This window comes from Pogona vitticeps, chromosome 4 (genome assembly GCF_051106095.1).
Source record: "Pogona vitticeps strain Pit_001003342236 chromosome 4, PviZW2.1, whole genome shotgun sequence".
NCBI classification, from domain to species: Eukaryota; Metazoa; Chordata; class Lepidosauria; order Squamata; family Agamidae; genus Pogona; species Pogona vitticeps.
The window spans coordinates 221,459,304-221,476,806 of NC_135786.1; the positions used below are offsets into that span (position 1 = coordinate 221,459,304).

The 17,503-nt window shown below is 37.4% G+C and overlaps 1 protein-coding gene across 6 annotated transcripts in view; it reads right to left on the reverse strand.

Moving 5' to 3' along the window:
* Window positions 1-17,503, reverse strand: part of CSMD3 (CUB and Sushi multiple domains 3) — a 700,243-nt gene that overhangs the window by 338,502 nt on the left and 344,238 nt on the right. For 4 of the 6 annotated variants that reach the window (XR_013544184.1, XM_072999268.2, XM_072999266.2 and 1 more), the window contains 3 exons: window positions 15,854-15,931; window positions 5,686-5,773; window positions 1,840-1,964 (listed from right to left, as the gene is read on the reverse strand). Coding sequence is in view for 5 of the 6 variants with exons in the window: in XM_072999268.2 (XP_072855369.2) it covers window positions 1,840-1,964; window positions 5,686-5,773; window positions 15,854-15,931 (291 nt within the window). In the remaining variant the exon portion in view is untranslated. The remainder of the gene's footprint in view (window positions 1-1,839; window positions 1,965-5,685; window positions 5,774-15,853; window positions 15,932-17,503) is intronic. The other 2 variants (XM_072999267.2, XM_078391602.1) reach the window with 1 other exon arrangement.

The following is a 17,503-nucleotide window of genomic DNA, read 5'->3' on the forward strand; positions in this document are numbered from 1 at the left end:
GTTTTGTCTTATAGTCTTAATTGTCAATTAAAGGTATCACCTGTTCCTGTATTCATATTGTTTTCAAAGGATATGACCTTTCCAAGGGAGAAGTACTGACTGCTAGTGAGTCAGTCAGTCTTACTCACTACACTCAAAGCCAGACAAGTTCACAAGTATGTTTGTCACCCTGTTGCAGGGGTCATGCTAATCTCTGGATTAGTTACCTTAATTAACTCTTAGTGCCTGTAAGCCTATCACCATGTCCAGATGAGTTATTGTGAACACGCTCTTCTACAAAATACTATAAACCAGTCCTGCAGCAGACCAAACCAAACTGAGCCCGCCGCCAGCCAAATACTGCTATTTCCCAAAAATTTGACAGGACCCATGTTTTTGCAGTTGGGATTTGCATTCTCAAAGTAAGAGCAGGCAACCAAAGTAGAGGTAGGAGGGCTGCACGGTCTCACTCCTGGATTTTGGAGGGGCATGTTATCCATCAATTCCAAACAAGTTTTTTCTCTTAAAATGCTTCTTTAAAAAAAAAAAAAAACACCTCTTACATCCTTTCATGGACAATTAAAATTTGTGAGTGCAGGTGGGCAGAGAAGCTGGGGACCCAAAACATGAAAATGGAATGTGGGTGATAGTGGGGATGCATAGGTGCCGGGGGGCCATATGTGGACTACAGGCTGCACTTTATCCATTCCTTCGTTAGAAGAACACCATAATAGGTGACTTTTTTTAACTTTAAAAGAAAGCATTTCATGGATTACCTTGGTATATTGGATTTGAGGGGAGGAGGTATCTTCCCTTACCTTCTTGTGTCTTTTTACTTGGAAGATACCATGCAGAAGCAAATGGGACAGAAAACTGTGGGATAGCTCAGTCGTTTAGGTCTCTGGCTGCAAATTTATTTATTTATTTATTTATTTATTTATTTATTTATTTATTTATTTATTTATTTATTTATTTATTTATTTATTTCCATCCTGCCTTTCTCCTTAAAAAGGACCCAAGTCAGAGGCTGGGAGTTCGTTTCCCCATTGTGTCTCCTCGACAGGGGCTGGAATTGATGATCTATAGCAGGCTTGTCCAACCTGCGGCCCGAGGGCCGTATGCGGCCCAGGTCGGCTTGTAATGCGGCCCAGTGCAATTTTTTATTTTTAAAGAAAATTCCAAAGTTTCAAGTTACACTGCTGTGGTTGCAGCCGGGGCATGTCACAATGGTAGGGGGGGAGAGAGGGGAGGAAGGAAGGAGCGGGGGGCGATGGAGAGGGGAGCTGTGTGATGGCATTGCACCATCCCCGTCAATAGGTGAATCGCCTCCTGGCCCCATAAAGCCACCGGAGTCGAAGCTGGCAGCCTCTGCTGTCTGAGATCGCAGCTGCCAGTAAGTGCGCTTGGAGCGGGGCTGCAGAGGACGGCTAGGGCTGCTCCCCCATGCGGCCCAAACCAAATTTATGTGCGGCCCAAACCAAATTTTCATCTTCTAATGTGGCCCAGGGAAGATGAAAGGTTGGACACCCCTGATCTATAGGGTCCCTTCCAGCTCTGCTTAAGGTTATTCTTCTTATTATTAGACTCAAAGATAAACTGCAGCATTTAAAACAACCCATTACTGTTCCTTTTTGTAAACAAAACCCAACGGATTTTTTTTGACATCACTGAGATGTAAGTGATATAAGCCGCTGCAGTGAATCAAATCTGTTAACATGATATAAAGTAATTAGAATGAGATAAGACAAACCTGTAGACAAACCTTCAGCAGCACCTCCAGATGAGATTTGTTATCAGAACATGGCAATTTAAGAAAAGCAGAAACCTTACAAGAACTGTATAAATCTCTTAAATTGTTACCTTTGCACACGGGTCTATGATCACTCCAAGCAGCGAAAACCTCTGCTATTCTTTGGCAAGTTATACTTTTTGCCCCTTGTAGCACGTAGTCTTCATCACAAGAAAACTGCACGGATGCATCCAGACTAAAATAGAACACATAAAACAAAACAAAAACAAAAACAAAACAAAACAAAAACCAGGTAGGTTAATATCCATACTAATTTTCTTGGATAATTTACAGTCTTATGAGTGATTACAATGAATCTGTGCATTGTGTAATATGGGACCTACTGCCCTGGATGGCAACATGGATATTTTAATTATCACAAATGTGAGGGGGGGAGGGAAAAACAAGCCTGTGTGCCTCTTTCAATTATCTGTGGGGAAAAACAAAACCAAAGTTGTATTCTCAAAGTTCTTCTATTCTTACCCCTTTTTCTGCTATTTAGGATCCTATTAATGTGTTTCTTCATGAACTGCTGAATCAAATCCTTAATGCGAGTATGATGTTAACATGATTGGATATTCAATGTGTTCATAAATTTCAAAATAGCACAAACTAACAAAAAATTGCATTTTTGGCAAATAATATCCACAACATGCAAAAGATGATAAGGAACAGAACTACTGCCTCCTGTGTCTCAAAAATCTTCAGAGATATTTATCCCAATTATTGTACTCTTGTAAGAGATGTTATAACCCAATTTTTGTCTAGTATGTCTAGGCAATGGTGCTGATTCACCCAGTATAGTCCCATTTCCCTGTTACCACCCCAAACAATTTCTGATTTCTGTGGCTGCCAGTTTGTCCCATGGTTGATTTCCTCTTCATCAATGCTAAAGGTCTGACTTTAAATGCTTTCCAACAATGGCTTTTAAATAAAATGCACATACATAGGTACACATCAGGAAAAACAATGACACTCTGCAGCAATTTCAGATAGTTGTTTTTTGTTTGTTTGCTTAAGAAAGAAAAGGTCCACTGACTGCATGCAGGATTTACAATAAGATAATTACGTAGATGCACTGCTGTACAAATGTGTGTTTGAAATTTGTCCAGAACAATGGTCAACAAATCACCCTTATTGTTGCAAAGGGAAGGAATAGAAGGTAACTACAGGCTCCCGGTCTGGTAATCCCTTCTGTCTGCTCCAGTTCCAAGAAAGGCAGGAGAAAATGTTGCACAATAGGTTCTATAGCCTTGAAAATACTCACACTGCTGAGTTAAAATCCTAGTTGAACAGAATACATATAAGTCACAAATGACCTAGAGGCGGGGATGAAGCAGGGGAAGCTTGTACAAAGGTGTACTGGATAAGCCTAACAAACAGCAAAACAATGAGTAGTGGAGCTAGGAAGTATGTAGCTATCAGTATGATAGACTATAGACTATCAATATGATAGATCATACCGAGGAAGAAGTAGCACACGGTTTGAATCTACAGAGTAAGACTGATTTGTATCCTGGTGGTTACCTTTATTCAACAGATAGACTGGCTGAGTTTATTTGGAATTATCTCTTCCAAATATCTTTAAATATATATTATGTTATGTACAGCAAATGGTTGCTCTCTACCCATACACAAGTGAATCTCCGCAAGCTGCTTAAGGCTCCAGGACATTTCCTCAATTCTTTTTATCTATGAATTATGACAAAGCCAGTCAATGTGTTACAACTATTTTTACTCCCCTTGATTTCACTGGATCTACTTTAAGTTTGGTAAAGCCTTAATCCAGATGTTTTTAAAAAAAACTGTAGTAAGATTCAATGCATGTCTACTCAGAAGTAATCCATCTTGATGTCAATCCTGAATACTGCCAGATAAGTCTGTATAGGAGTCTGTATAGGATATAAGTCTGTATAGGATTGCAGCCTTCCTTAAGGTGGAGGGCTATCAGTGGACCATAGGTGCCCTTCCAAGTTATATTAGAGTGCAATTCCCATCAGCCTTAGAAATCGTACAGAATAGTCAAGGAAGATGGGGACTATAACCACGTTTCAGCTGCTGCTAGACCATATATTATTCCCCCAACACACACACCTTTAGAAATTGCACATTAGTCAAGCAGATATGTATTTCTCTGTTTCAAAGCAAAAACTCTGGACTGTGCATCATCTATGCATTTACAGACTTCCAAGCATTGCTACACAGCAAAAATGCAGTTTAGTCCAGGTCATCAAGCTCCTTGGTGCCAAACACCAGAGCAGATGTTCTGTTCATATGGCTTCCTTGCAAATTATTTTGCTATGGCTATGTTTGTCTGTTGCCAAGCTGGATTTTCACAAAAAGCTCAGAGCTACAATAAATTTCAGCACCCTTACAAACTTAAATGGGAGGCACTAAAGCCCACTTAGACACTATTTGTGCTAAGTACAGGGGGAACTTGAGAATAGTTCAGTCTCCTTTTGACTCCTAACAAGTTTCTAAAGATTATTTGTTGGCCTTGCTCCATCAGACTAACAAATTGGAAACTGTCCCTCCAGCCAATGAGTCTGAGAAATGCATCTCTTCCTTTTTCTGCTAAAGAATTGTGAGCCATGCTATAATTGCTAGCAAGTGGGTTTTAATTAGCAAATCATAAATGAGTGACTCACACTAGCATTTTCTACTATAGCATTAATCATCTAATATCAAAAATTTCTTTACGTATGTATCATTGACTGCGACTTGGTTTCATGTATTCAGGTAAGTTGCTATCTTCGGAGATCCTGTTTCAGATAATAAAATGAGGCAGGTCATCACCACTTTTCAGTGATGGTAATAGAAGAGCCTTTCTAGAAAGACTGGCACAGTGCTATCTTTTAGTACTAAATGAAAAAAAAAATGCTCACCCAGTTGTTTATTTAGCCTGGATCTTTCAATTTTAACATCAATGACTGGAATGTATTCATGTTTAAAATTGTAGACTCCATATTGCATGGCTTTTTGGATTGGCTTTATGCTTTGTTTTATTTTTCTACTGAGGATGTTTTGAAATACTTATTGGCAGAATCGTGTTGGTTCTGCCTGCCAGCATTAACTCTATCTGTGCAAAATTCAGTGGCAATTTTTCACAAGTTAAGAAAGTGTAATGATTTACTATTAAACACATCACATGTGATTTAGTGTAGAATAACAAATCCCTAAACTGATTTGTAGCTGAAACATATGTCAATGGAGTTACAGCAGTAACTTGATTCCAGACGCTACTTTCAAGCTGCAGAAGAACCTTGTGTTGTGTAAATACAATTTAAAAATACACACCTTGACACAATACAATATGAGGACATACAGTGGTGCCTCGCTTAACGAGCGCACCGTACAATGACGAAATCGCATAGCGATCCCTTTTATTGGATCGCTAATGTGATCGCTCAACGACGTTTAGATAGGGCGAAACTCGCTTTGCGAAGGTCGGTAAGCGTTTCGCTTACTGATCTTCGCAAAACGAAGCCCGACGATCAGCTGTTTGGCGGACAAAATGGCCGCCGGAAGCCCCAAAATAGCCGTGCGCAGCGTTTTCGCGCCCTCCCCTTGCTTACCGAGGGCACAAAAATGGCTGCTGGCTATAGGAAACTCCGCTGAACGGTGAGTAAAGGAGCCTTTTGGAACGCATTAAACGATGTTTAATGCATTCCAATGGCTTTCCCTGTCCCGTTCAGTGATGTTTCGCTATAGCGAAGGTTAATCCGGAACGGATTAACCTCGCTATGCGAGGCACCACTGTATTTAAAAAATAATAATTCTGACACTACAGGTTACAGTCTGAATGTACGGAAGCAAATACAATGAATGCTTGCATTAGTACAAATATATACAAGACAAATTTAAAATTACTGTTCTGAAAACATGTGGGTAGGATTTTTCCCCAACTGCAGATTTACCTAAAGTCTGAGCCTATCCGTTTTCCATTTTCAGGTTCTCCAGGATCTGGACACAGATTGGATGCCTGTTTAATGCCTCCTTCATTTACTGCAAAAGAAGAACAGAACCGTGTAGTTTAAGAGACAAAGAGATTCAAAGACAAACAAACAAGATAGATGGATGGATACAAAGAAAAATAGATTTCAAATCTAAAACTTGTCTAAAAATATATTATGCAACATAACATGAATAAGATTTTGTTTTCAATCCTACATTTGCACATAATATTAGAAAGCAGGATTGAACACCCTATGGCATGTGTATATATACCATTACATAAACACACATATAATAATGTATGTTGACAATAATGCTGGGAAAGTTTGAAGGCAGAAGGAACAAAGAAAGACCAAAAACAAGATGGATTGACTCCCTAAATAACCACAGGCTTGAGTTTGCAAGGGCTGAGCCGGGCTGTTGATGACAGGACATTTTGGAAATCTCTTATTCATTAAGCCACCATACATTGGAGGTGACTTGATGGTACATAACAACAATAAACACACACATATATGTATATACATATGTATACATATATAACTAGTCCTTCAAATCTGAAGTCCTAGAATATTTGTTACATCAATATTTAGTCCAGCTCAGAAGCACATAACAAACATCATTTCCTTCTATGTTCACAAATGTATATGTCTTCTATATCTAACAGAAGATAAAAAATTTGAACTTGGAATACTCTTGAAGCAATTTCCTAGCCACTAATGTATAATAAAGACCAGACCCAGGAAGAAGTGTTTAAAGAAATACTGAGAATGAACTTCAGACTCATATATCCATCAACAGTTACAAAAATATATTAGAAACCAGCACACTTGATTTGTAAACAAGTTGTCATGTACAGAGTGTTCATGTTTACAGAGTCGTTGCCCATGCTAATTAAGGGGCATGCGTGTTGCAGTCCTATCCTAGCCAAACAGGAATGGAAATGACAAAGTAAGCATTTATGCTATTGATCCATGATCTAGACTGGGAAGGAATATTGCACAAACCAAATACTTTGAGTATTTGATATATTTGTAGTAGTTTGGCTGGTAATCCTGAGCTGGTAATTGTTTACACTAATTAAATAAATGGGATTTCACTATGTGAAGGCTCCTTCTTGCAGCATAGGGTTAGTAACAGGTAAGCTCCATCTGTGGAGCTGAAGAGATCAGTATGAGCACTGGGCAGAAACTGGTGACTGGGAGGCATTTGAGGCCCAAGAGATACCAGTGCTACCAGAGTGCTCAATGGGCAGTTGGGAAATAATCCATTACCAGGACCCAGACCCAGGGTGTTGGGAGGAGTTATTTGTCCTGCCGAAGGAAGTAGCCTGAGTGTGCCAAGATGAGGCAAGATGGAGGAAGGCAAAACAGCTGGAGAACCAGCGTAGGGCACACCATTGACACAAAAAGCAGCAGGGGCAAGCAGCTCCATGACAAGGTTCTCCTGGGCAGTATTCCCAACACCAGCCAGCTTGTCATCATCATCCTTTCCCACCTCCTTCTGCACCTCAGTACTCAGGTGAGCCCAGTCATGTCTGTATAGACTTTGGCCATGCCTCCAAGAAGGAGCATTGCATGTATAGTTCCAGCGGCCACTAGTAGTGATTACAGGGTAAGGTGCACAAGCTATACTATTTCAGGGACAGTTGAGTGCCTGCATGTAACATCCCTGTTGTGACACCCCATGCTTGGTGCACCTGAGAGATGTCTTGGAACTGGTAGAGGAGCTGTGACTCTGCTCCTCCCAGTAAAAAAAGGCTATTGTTGACTGGTCCCATTGACCTGAACTGTTTGGGAGTGCAGTTAACTTCCTGGAGCCCACAGAACTGTTTAGGTTTTGTCAGTGAGCCGTGTTATATCTGTTATTGTTGTGTTGCTCCAATAAAAGAGCCTGTGCCTGCAAACGCTCTTGGTGTCTTCATGGGGGGGCGTGGGGAATTCACACTTAATATGCATATTTCCCAACTAAAATGGGTACTATAGCACAGTAGGTATTGTGGATCGAGAATGACTTGTCTGATCTAATCTATAGACATTTGGCACTGGTAAAACTAGGTAACATGTATATGATGACACAAGAAATGCAATACTCCAGTGGACTAACAAAGATCATGACAATCAGATGAAGACATAACGCCTAGGTATGACTTTTTTTAATCTAGCAAACTAGCATTATGCTCAAAGATGTCCAACTCCCTTATCCTTTTCACACTATATCCAGCTATATTTGATACAGGAAATTCTAGTTTAAACTTTTGCACGGCAAGACATGCTTTGATTCTTTTTTTCTCAAAAAAAACAAAACACCACAATTATTTTGTAGAATAAAACCATATGCCCTGGTTTGGGTAAAAAGCTGTGGTTTAAAAACCCTCAAAACAAACAATAAAATTTGGTTCATATTAAATATTTCTATGCCTCCTGAGATGACTTGTTACACATTCAGCAGTTAAGTCAAAAATAGGAAGAAATAGATAGTAATAATAGTAATAGTAGTAATAGTAGTAATAGTAATAGTAATAATAATAATAATAATAATAATAATAATAATAATAATAATAATAATAATAATAATAATAATAATAATAATAATAATAATAATAATAATAATAATAATAATAATAATAATAATAATAATAATAATAAAGCTTCCTATTAGTACCAGCATAACTAATCAATATTATATAATCCAGCACTTGTAAAATCCATCGCTTCAATAGGAGTGAGTAAAGCATCTGCTTAATTTCTCATGGCCACCAATGGGAAATATGCTTAACATTGAAAGGATAAAGGCATTATAGCCAAATCTCATATATATATGTAAATTTTTCCGTTGGCAATTATAAAGTGAAAAAATATATATTCAGAGTTCAGCTTGGATTATCTGGCAGGAGTCCTATATGATCATGACTTTGTGTGTAAATAAAGTATGTGTATCTGAGCTGTATAGGTATGTGAAATTATTCAATAGGTTCCTTAGTCATGGTCCCTAAATATCCTTATGTTGACTACTTAGCTACTTCTACTTTTGCGTTATTCCAGATACATTATTCACAGCCAATATATAATTTATCAATTGATTGGCTAATTCAGGGATTTTTGTGTAGTATTATTCACACGATAGTTTGCCACAGTAGCTAATGGCAAATGCATATACAGTTAAAAAAAATCAAAGATATCGATCTGGGTAAAACAGAAACAGCCAAAATAATGATAGCTGAAAATAGAATAGGAAGGTAGACCACCAAACAGCTTATGCAAGTGAGTCTCAGGGGAGTTTTCATGGAATTAATGTTCCAGAATGAGGTTTCCACAGCTGAAATGACTCTGTACAGACCACCACTAACATAGTATCTATAATTGGGACATTTTGTAGCCCCCGATGTTTTGTTTTGAAGAGTCACGAAGAGTCTGAATCGAATAAATGACTAAACAATGAAGACCATGTTTTGTTTGGGTTTTGAGTTTGGTTTTAGGGTGTATGTTTATCTCAAATTCCCTTTGACATTTTCTGTGTTTGCATGAAATCTAGGGTCATGGTTCTTTACACCTGCCATTCTTAACAGGGGTATATATTTCCAGCAATGGACGTTTTCCATGGATTTTACCGATTCATCAGTGTATTGATAGGGTTATTATATGGTTACTTAATGGGTGGCAATGGACTCAGTTGAGAGTGGAATAAAGTGTTTCGTGTTCTATTCTCAGTTGAGAGAGAACAGAAACATTCTTATCTAGTTTCCTGACTGAAGTCTCCTCTAGATTTTCAAACTTATTATCCGTATCATCCAAAATCAATCCCTTAATAATAGCATTTTTTACTGAAACATCCCTTCAGATATGAACCACCAATAGCAGTAGCAAGAAATTTTATAGCTGTGGAACTGGTTCTACTTCCAGCACCAGCTTAGCTGTCGGTTTGTATTGGCCCTTTGTTTTACATATTGCAATATTTTTGTTTTAATTTCTGTGATTTCCTCATACATCCCACAGGATGTTTAACCACAAATAGCCATGCATTATGCAGTTATTCAGATCTGTTCAACTTTGGTGCACAAATAGACATAGTATTGAAAAAGTTAGTGTAAATTGCCTGTGTTAGTAAAGATATTGCACACCTATGGATTTTGTTTTATTTCTATGAATGAATATTTTATTTATTTTATTTATTTATTTATTTAATTTATATGCCGCCCACACTACCCAAAGGTCTCTGGGCGGCTTACAGCATTTAAAATACAATAAAGATATGTACAATTAAAATACAATTAAAATATATATAAAATTGCCATCAGACCCACAGTTAATATTATTTCAGTTAAAAGCCTTCTGGAACAGGAAGGTTTTAACCTGGCGCCGAAATGTCATCAGTGTCGGCGCCAGACGAATCTCAGTCGGAGGGCATTCCATAGTCTGGGGGCAGCTGCCGAAAAGGCCCTTTGTCTGCAAGCCATCCCTCTTACCTCCTTGAGGGATGGCTCTTTCAAAAGGGCCCCCGGCTAGATCTTAACTGCCGGGTAGGCTCATATGGAAGGAGGCGGTCCTTCAGGTATCCAGGGCCCAAGCCGTTTAGGGCTTTATATGTCAAAACAAGCACTTTGAATTGGGCCCGGGCAGCAACTGGTAGCCAATGTAACTTGTACAGAATCGGCTTGATATGTTCCCTGGCGGCCACACCACTCACCAGCCGCGCCGCTCGATTCTGAACCAGTTGCAGTCGCCGGACCGTCTTCAAAGGCAGCCCCACGTAAATATGGCTGCTTTCTTTTTTGGAAGTACTTATTTCAAAGTTGCCTTATACTGTAAGCTGTGTGAGACATATAGTTGTTCTAGTCGAAACAGTACTGACAAGTTTTTAGTTTTGTTTTATCTCTATGAATGAGCATCGTTGCTTTCTTTTTTGGAAGCACTTATGTCAAAGTTGCATTACAATGTAAGCTGTGTGAGGCATAGTTGGAACAGTACTGAGACCTTTTTAGTACTGAATAAGTGTCTATTATCAAGAAGGCGGGTTATTGGTATTTATAGCAGCATCAATAGTATCAAGAATTGTAGGTTAGTAGGAATGGTATCAGATGGAAATGTTAAGTGTTAAAATAATCTTAACTGTAGCATTACATTAACTATTACACAAGTTGCTCAACCTGCTTCTGTTTCATGACTAAAATATTTGAAGCAGTCCTTTGGTTATTCAAAATCTCGAAAAATTAGTGTACAGTGGTGCCTCGCTAGACTGTTACCCCGCATGACAGGTTTTTTTTGCTAAAGATTGACTTTTTGCGATCGCTATAGTGATTCACAAAACAGTGATTCCTATGGGGGAATTTTGCTGGAAAATGTTTGGTCCCTGCTTCGCAAACCGATTTGCGCTAGACGACAATTTTGACAGCTCCCTCCGTGCTCGCAAAACAAGTGTTTTCGGGACCTAAGCTTCACAAGACAGTGATTTAAACAGCTGATCGGCGGTTCGCAAAGCGGCTTTCCTATGGCCGATCTTTGCTAGACAATGACGATTTTCCCCCATTGGAATGCATTAAACAGGTTTCAAATGCTTTTCGCTAGACAATGGTTTCGCTAAACAGCTATTTCAGTGGAATGGATTATCATCATCTAGTGAGGCACCACTGTATCTATTTGTTACCTCCCCTATCCATGGGTAACAATGGATGGAGATGGCGAAAGGGTAAATTATATTTTTTTTCTTGTTAGCCTACCTTCTATTGTTCTTTGCAAGCCTCGTACCCCATTGCTCTAATGTATTACTCAGCTACTTCTCAAACATATTTTGTTCTCTACTTTATTAATGGAATATTTCTCCTATAAAATTTATCACAGAACTCAATTTTATAGATCAAATTAGCAATAATACAAATCAAATTGAAAATGAGTCAGAAAGCATCCCAGATCTTTCCACACACAAGGTTTGAAATTGACACCTTTGCTCTTTCAGAACAGTAGGGAATGATCTCTGCCTGGCATTACAGAGAATTTTTAACAATCGAGATGAGAAAAATACAAGAATGGACAACACAGACTAGAAATCCAACCCAATTTCATAAGCTCGTAATAAAATGGGTCAACTTTTACTTCTTCTTAAAAGATCTGTATAAGTTTAAGAGCATAAAATCAGCTATGCTGGATCTTTCTGGATAGATCTATGCATGAACTATGCTGTAATACCTGGACTCTATGATGCAATAGCACCCTTTCATTCATGTCCATCACAAGTAATATTCAGAGCTACAATGGCTAAGGTGCTAGAGATAAAATACAAATAGTATGAGAATTGGATTAAGTGTTTGTCTACTCTCTTTTAAGTTGGCAGTCATCACTACACCTTTCTGCAGTGAATTCTGTACCTGTCCATCTTTTCCCATTTTTCTATTTTATTTGATGACCATGATGTCTAATATTATGGAACAGGAGAAAATATGTCCCCTCCAACCATTTTTCCATGGCATGGATATTTTTATTATCCTCATCAAGCCTTTTTTTCCTGTAAGCTAAAGAACATTGTAATCTTTCCTCAAAGTGGAGTTTCCAAAGCCCTTGACATTTGAAATCCTTTTACTGATGCATAAATTCCTCTGATGCCCAGCATGTTAATTAACATTTGTGTCATATTTAACATGGAACATTGATTCCACAATAGCTATTTGCAGATGGAGATAATCTTCACAAACACAATCTTCCTTAAGGTGAACATGGACTCACCATATTCCATTTTCTTTCCTTTTTGTGATGAAACACAGTGTATACACTTTACGCATATAGATAATATTTAAATGTCTCAAAAGTAGTTCCACTCTGAAAAGTGACTGCAGAAGTAGCAAACATTTACTAACAGCTTGGCTTTTTCAAAATATTTTTTGCTGATCGCAGGTATTTGAATAATGTTTATCCATTTTTCCTCCTTCATAGTTTTGCATACTCAACAAAAAAAACGTTGTCAACATAAAGCTATCTGAATTTCTTTTTCAGATGTTTGAAGTCCATAAGTATATAGAGCTTCACTCCCTGCTTTAAGGCTCAAATGGATCTAAGATTTCTCTTTTTAAAAGATACACTATTTCCACTTTTGCAATGGTACTCAAGTTTTAAAAATGTAATATATGAACACAGAGATCTTTTAACTACCCTAAGGGACTACTTTCAGAACTCTTATCATAGATAATTATACATAACATTTTAAGATGATGATACACACAATCACTTCTGCAGCTTAGGAACTAGATGTCTAGTGGTGGAGCATGAAGAAAAATACATTCCAGCTAAAGGCAGATCTTTGAAGATTCGTATTAGAAGTCCCAATTTCTTTCTAAAATTCACATTAACTGCACAAGTCTTTTTTTTTTACTCCATGCTGAAATTCATTGTCTAAAGATGTTATTGAAAGCTTCTCAAGTGGGGTAACTTTCCTCTAGACAACAGAGCAGAAAGGTTTTAAAAACCTCCTCCTGATCTGGATCTTTCTCATTCAAAGACTACTTCAGGTAATGCACTTCTTAGATATAGAAAATTAACTTCTCCTTTAAGCCTCACTGTATGTGAAAACAGAGCCAAGTATTATTAACTACCACTTTTCCTGACTAATTATAAAAACTCCTAGTTCATAGTGAGTTGTCTGAGGATGTCATTTTACTATAATCAAAATCAGACGTTTACATGATAATCCAAAATAGAGTCATGACCCATGTAGCTCAAAAATGTACTAAAAACTACAGGCTAAAGTTCTGGCATTGAAACCAGAAAAATCTCTGTGTGGAAGCAACTTTCATGATAAACTGCTATAATGCTGGAGAAGCATAATGATAATAATTACTAGAAGAATCCTGTTTGCTTATGATTAACAAGTAAAACAATCCATTCACCACCATCAAAAAGTCATGATGATGTGTGCACCCTGTTAGGAACAATGTTTCAAAACAAACACTAAAGAAACAGCTGTCTATGAGGAGTAGAAGTTATGGGTGAGCAGGTGCTTTAGACAAACATCTTCTGAAGTCCTTTTTCGTACCTGAACAATATATTTGAATGGGTTGCTACAAATACCCTTAGGGCTCATTTTGTTATTAAATATATTTGGCTGGTTATTCGCCTGATATTTGCCTAGTGTGTGATCTTTTTTCATGTATTATGTCACCATCATCATCATAATCATCACTACCATCATCATCATCACCACCATGTGGTGTTACCATTGATAGATTTTAATTACATTTTAGCAAGAATTTCTAAAGAAAAAACCTGTTCAAAAGGTAGCGTCAAAAGACCTGCTCTTTCTGACCATTTCACTGCTACCGGATTAATATCATCCTGGTAGGTAGAGTGGTATAGATTTATCAGATGGGCGGGATATAAATCAAATAAATAAATAAATAAAATAAATAGGTTCAATTCTCATATTAACGGCATTTTTGTATGATGGTTTAAATTCATGTTTATTTATATATTATGTATTTATTTATTACCTGTTAATTATGACTCATCAAATCAGAAGGGACTCATAGCAACCTTAAGAAGTCTTTCAAGGTAAGTAAGATATTTAAGGAGTGGTTTTGTACCCCAATGAGTCTCCATGGACACATAAGGGATTCAAACTCTGTCTCCAGAGTCCTTGTTCCTCACTTTATCCACTATACCACACTCTCTATCTAAAACGTCTTTAGCCATTTATTGGGTCCTTTTAAGGAGAAAGTTGGGGTAAATATATTTTAAATAAATAAATAAGATAAATAGTCATTAAATATATATATTTCTGGAGAATGTATACATGGATTTAGTGGAACTACCCTTTTCAAAAATCAAGTTGCATTTTCTGTCTTGAATTGAATATACAGTGGTGCCCCGCATAGCAAGGTTAATCCGTTCCGGATTAACCCTCGCTATGCGAAATCGTCGCTAAACGGGTAGGGGAAATGTATTGGAACGCATTAAACTTCGTTTAATGCGTTCCAATACCTTTGTTACTTACCCGTTCAGCGAGGATTCCAGGTGCCGGCAGCCATTTTCGCGCCTTCGCTAAGCGAGGGCAGGGCGCAAAAACGTCTGCCGGCAGCCATTTCTGGGCTTCCGGCGGCCATTTTGGAACCGCCGATCAGCTGTTCGGCGGCTCCAAAATGGCCGCCGCAATACCCGATCTTCGCAATGCGGGTTTTCCCCATTGCGACGATCGGGGATGTTTCCGTATAGCGATCCCGAAAAAGGGATCGCTATACGGAAACATCGCTATACGGTGCACTCGTTAAGCGAGGCACCACTGTATAGATAATCTGGAAAGACCTTTTCGGTCTTCAAAGGAAAGCTAAATTTAGCAGAGTAAGCCAAGAAGTAAGCAAATTTCTTTTTCCCATTGTTGAATTTTTTTTCTCTTAGGTCAGGTGACAAACCTGTTCCAGTGGGAAAAGAAGTTCCCTACTTCTTTCTTTCTTTCTTTCTTTCTTTCTTTCTTTCTTTCTTTCTTTCTTTCTTTCTTTCTTTCTTTCTTTCTTTCTTTCTTTCTTTCTTTCTTTCTTTCTTTCTTTGTCTTCTATACCACCCACCCAGCTGCAACAATATATTTTTCCTTATTATTACCTAGTGGTCAAATTGGTAAGTCAAACTAGTTGGCAATAAGATGCCCTGAAACCACCAAAATGAAACATATATGTGTGTGCCATATCTAGTGCAAGGCCATAGCCATTCATAATCTTTAACTCTTGAGAGGGAGAATATTCATTGGAAAAAATAGCTATTTTGTATTAAAACGTTTACTTCTAAATGATGATTCTGCATAAGTACATAACTTATATGTAATATATAATGTAATATAATATAATATATAAAAGTATTATAGAACTAAGCTAAATCCTAAATTTCAGGGATAGGAATGAATCATATGGAGAGACTGCGGAATTTAAATGTGTTAACAAAGAAAATGTATTCCAGGGAATGCCAGTTTCGTACAGAGTCACTGTTCAGAGTCCAACTAAACTTTCACATTCACCATGCAGATTGTGTAAGAAATACTGTACTGAATACAATTAAAAGCTTAGATATGGGAACAATATTGAAAACACACACAAACAACACAGACAGCACAAACTTCACTCTTGCACTAGAAGAAAGTAACAAAAAGGAGTACACTCACAGATAGAAAACTTGTTGCTGTTGTCTTTCCCTGGAAACAATTTAAATCCTCTAGATTTAAAATCTATGGCCTTTTTCACTAGTTAAGAAAACAAACAAAAAGACATATCAGATAATACAGTCTAGCAAGAGTTCATTCAATTGACAGTTCTGTTTATCATGGAGGTGCAAATTAATGGTTAATTGCTTGCCAACAGTATTGTGTTCCCACAGAGATGGAGCGGGGGGGGGGCAATTCAAAGGAAAATTTGTTGTTTATTTCCCAAAACAAAAGGCAAATATTAAATTAAAATGTACAGGAAAGAGCAAATATGCATTGGTTTCTTCCTGTACTGAACGTATGAGGCTTCTTAGGCAAGATGAAAACACAGATTCTAGTTTCCATGCACCACAAATAGTCTTGTGTAGTTTTTTTTATTATTATACTGTTAAAGAACTTCGAAAACTGAGAACACAATAGTGTTTCCAAATCCTTTTCTCATCTAACAGGCATTTATTTCCCTTATTAATGGGGATAACAGTTTTTGTCTCATTTAAAAAAAACAAAAAACTATTGTGATATTTTTTGTAAGTTATGTTACTTTCAATTCAGCATTTGGATAGATCCCATCCTCAAGCAAAGTTTACTACGGGCCCAAAACTTCACCCACAAGGACATACAGGAAAGCCCTCATTCATCATCCACTAGAATATTTTTCAACAATGTTTCCAACTGCAATACTGAATGAAACACAATGATCTTAGGGTCCCCTTCCCACTTCATCTCTCTATCATTTAACTAGGATGTAACTAGAAGATTAAAATCATAACACTCTTAAAATATCAAGAAAATGAGAGCATATATAAGGTGGATAGATATTTGTATGGCAGTCAGTTTCACTCATGTGTCTCTGAAAAGACTATTACAACAGATAGCCGCCTAGAGTGGTCTTAATCGACTAGATAGGCGGGATGTAAATAAAATAAATAAATAACAATAATAACTCAATAGCAAGAAAAGACACAGTTAATTTTTGACATGTTGGCCAAAATCCTGTTGCTCGAGTCCCATTTAAGTTCCATGGATTCAAATGGATCTAATCTAACTGTGATTTACTATGTACTAGAGTAGGCCCATTGAATCCGTGAGGGTTTGATGACTCACCTCCTCCATAAGGTCCATTGATTCAAATAGGCCTAATCTGACTCTGAATTAATTTATTTTAGTAAATCAGAGTTAGAGTAGGCCCATGTTAATCAACAGAAATTTCAGAGGAAGTAACTCACCAAATTTCAGCTTCTTCAATGAGCCTATTCTAGTGCATTATACTAAACTAAGCAATGGGATTTTGGCCACTGAAATAGACTTACAGCATAGAAAAATGACCATGCTTTAGCATGTCAGTAGAGAGCAGCTTACTACATCCAAATGTGTCAAGTGTTGGATGAATCATGAGGAGACACTAAGATGCAGCCTCAGGCCATGCTGGAGTATTATGTAGGAATATAATCTATGGCAAATTTTTGTCAGTTTTGTTTTACCTTCTTATTTATTTATTTATTTATTTATTTATATTTATTTATTTATTTATTTATTTATTTATTTATTTATTTATTTATTTATTTATTTATTTATTTATTTATTTATTTAATATCCCGCCTATCTGGTCGG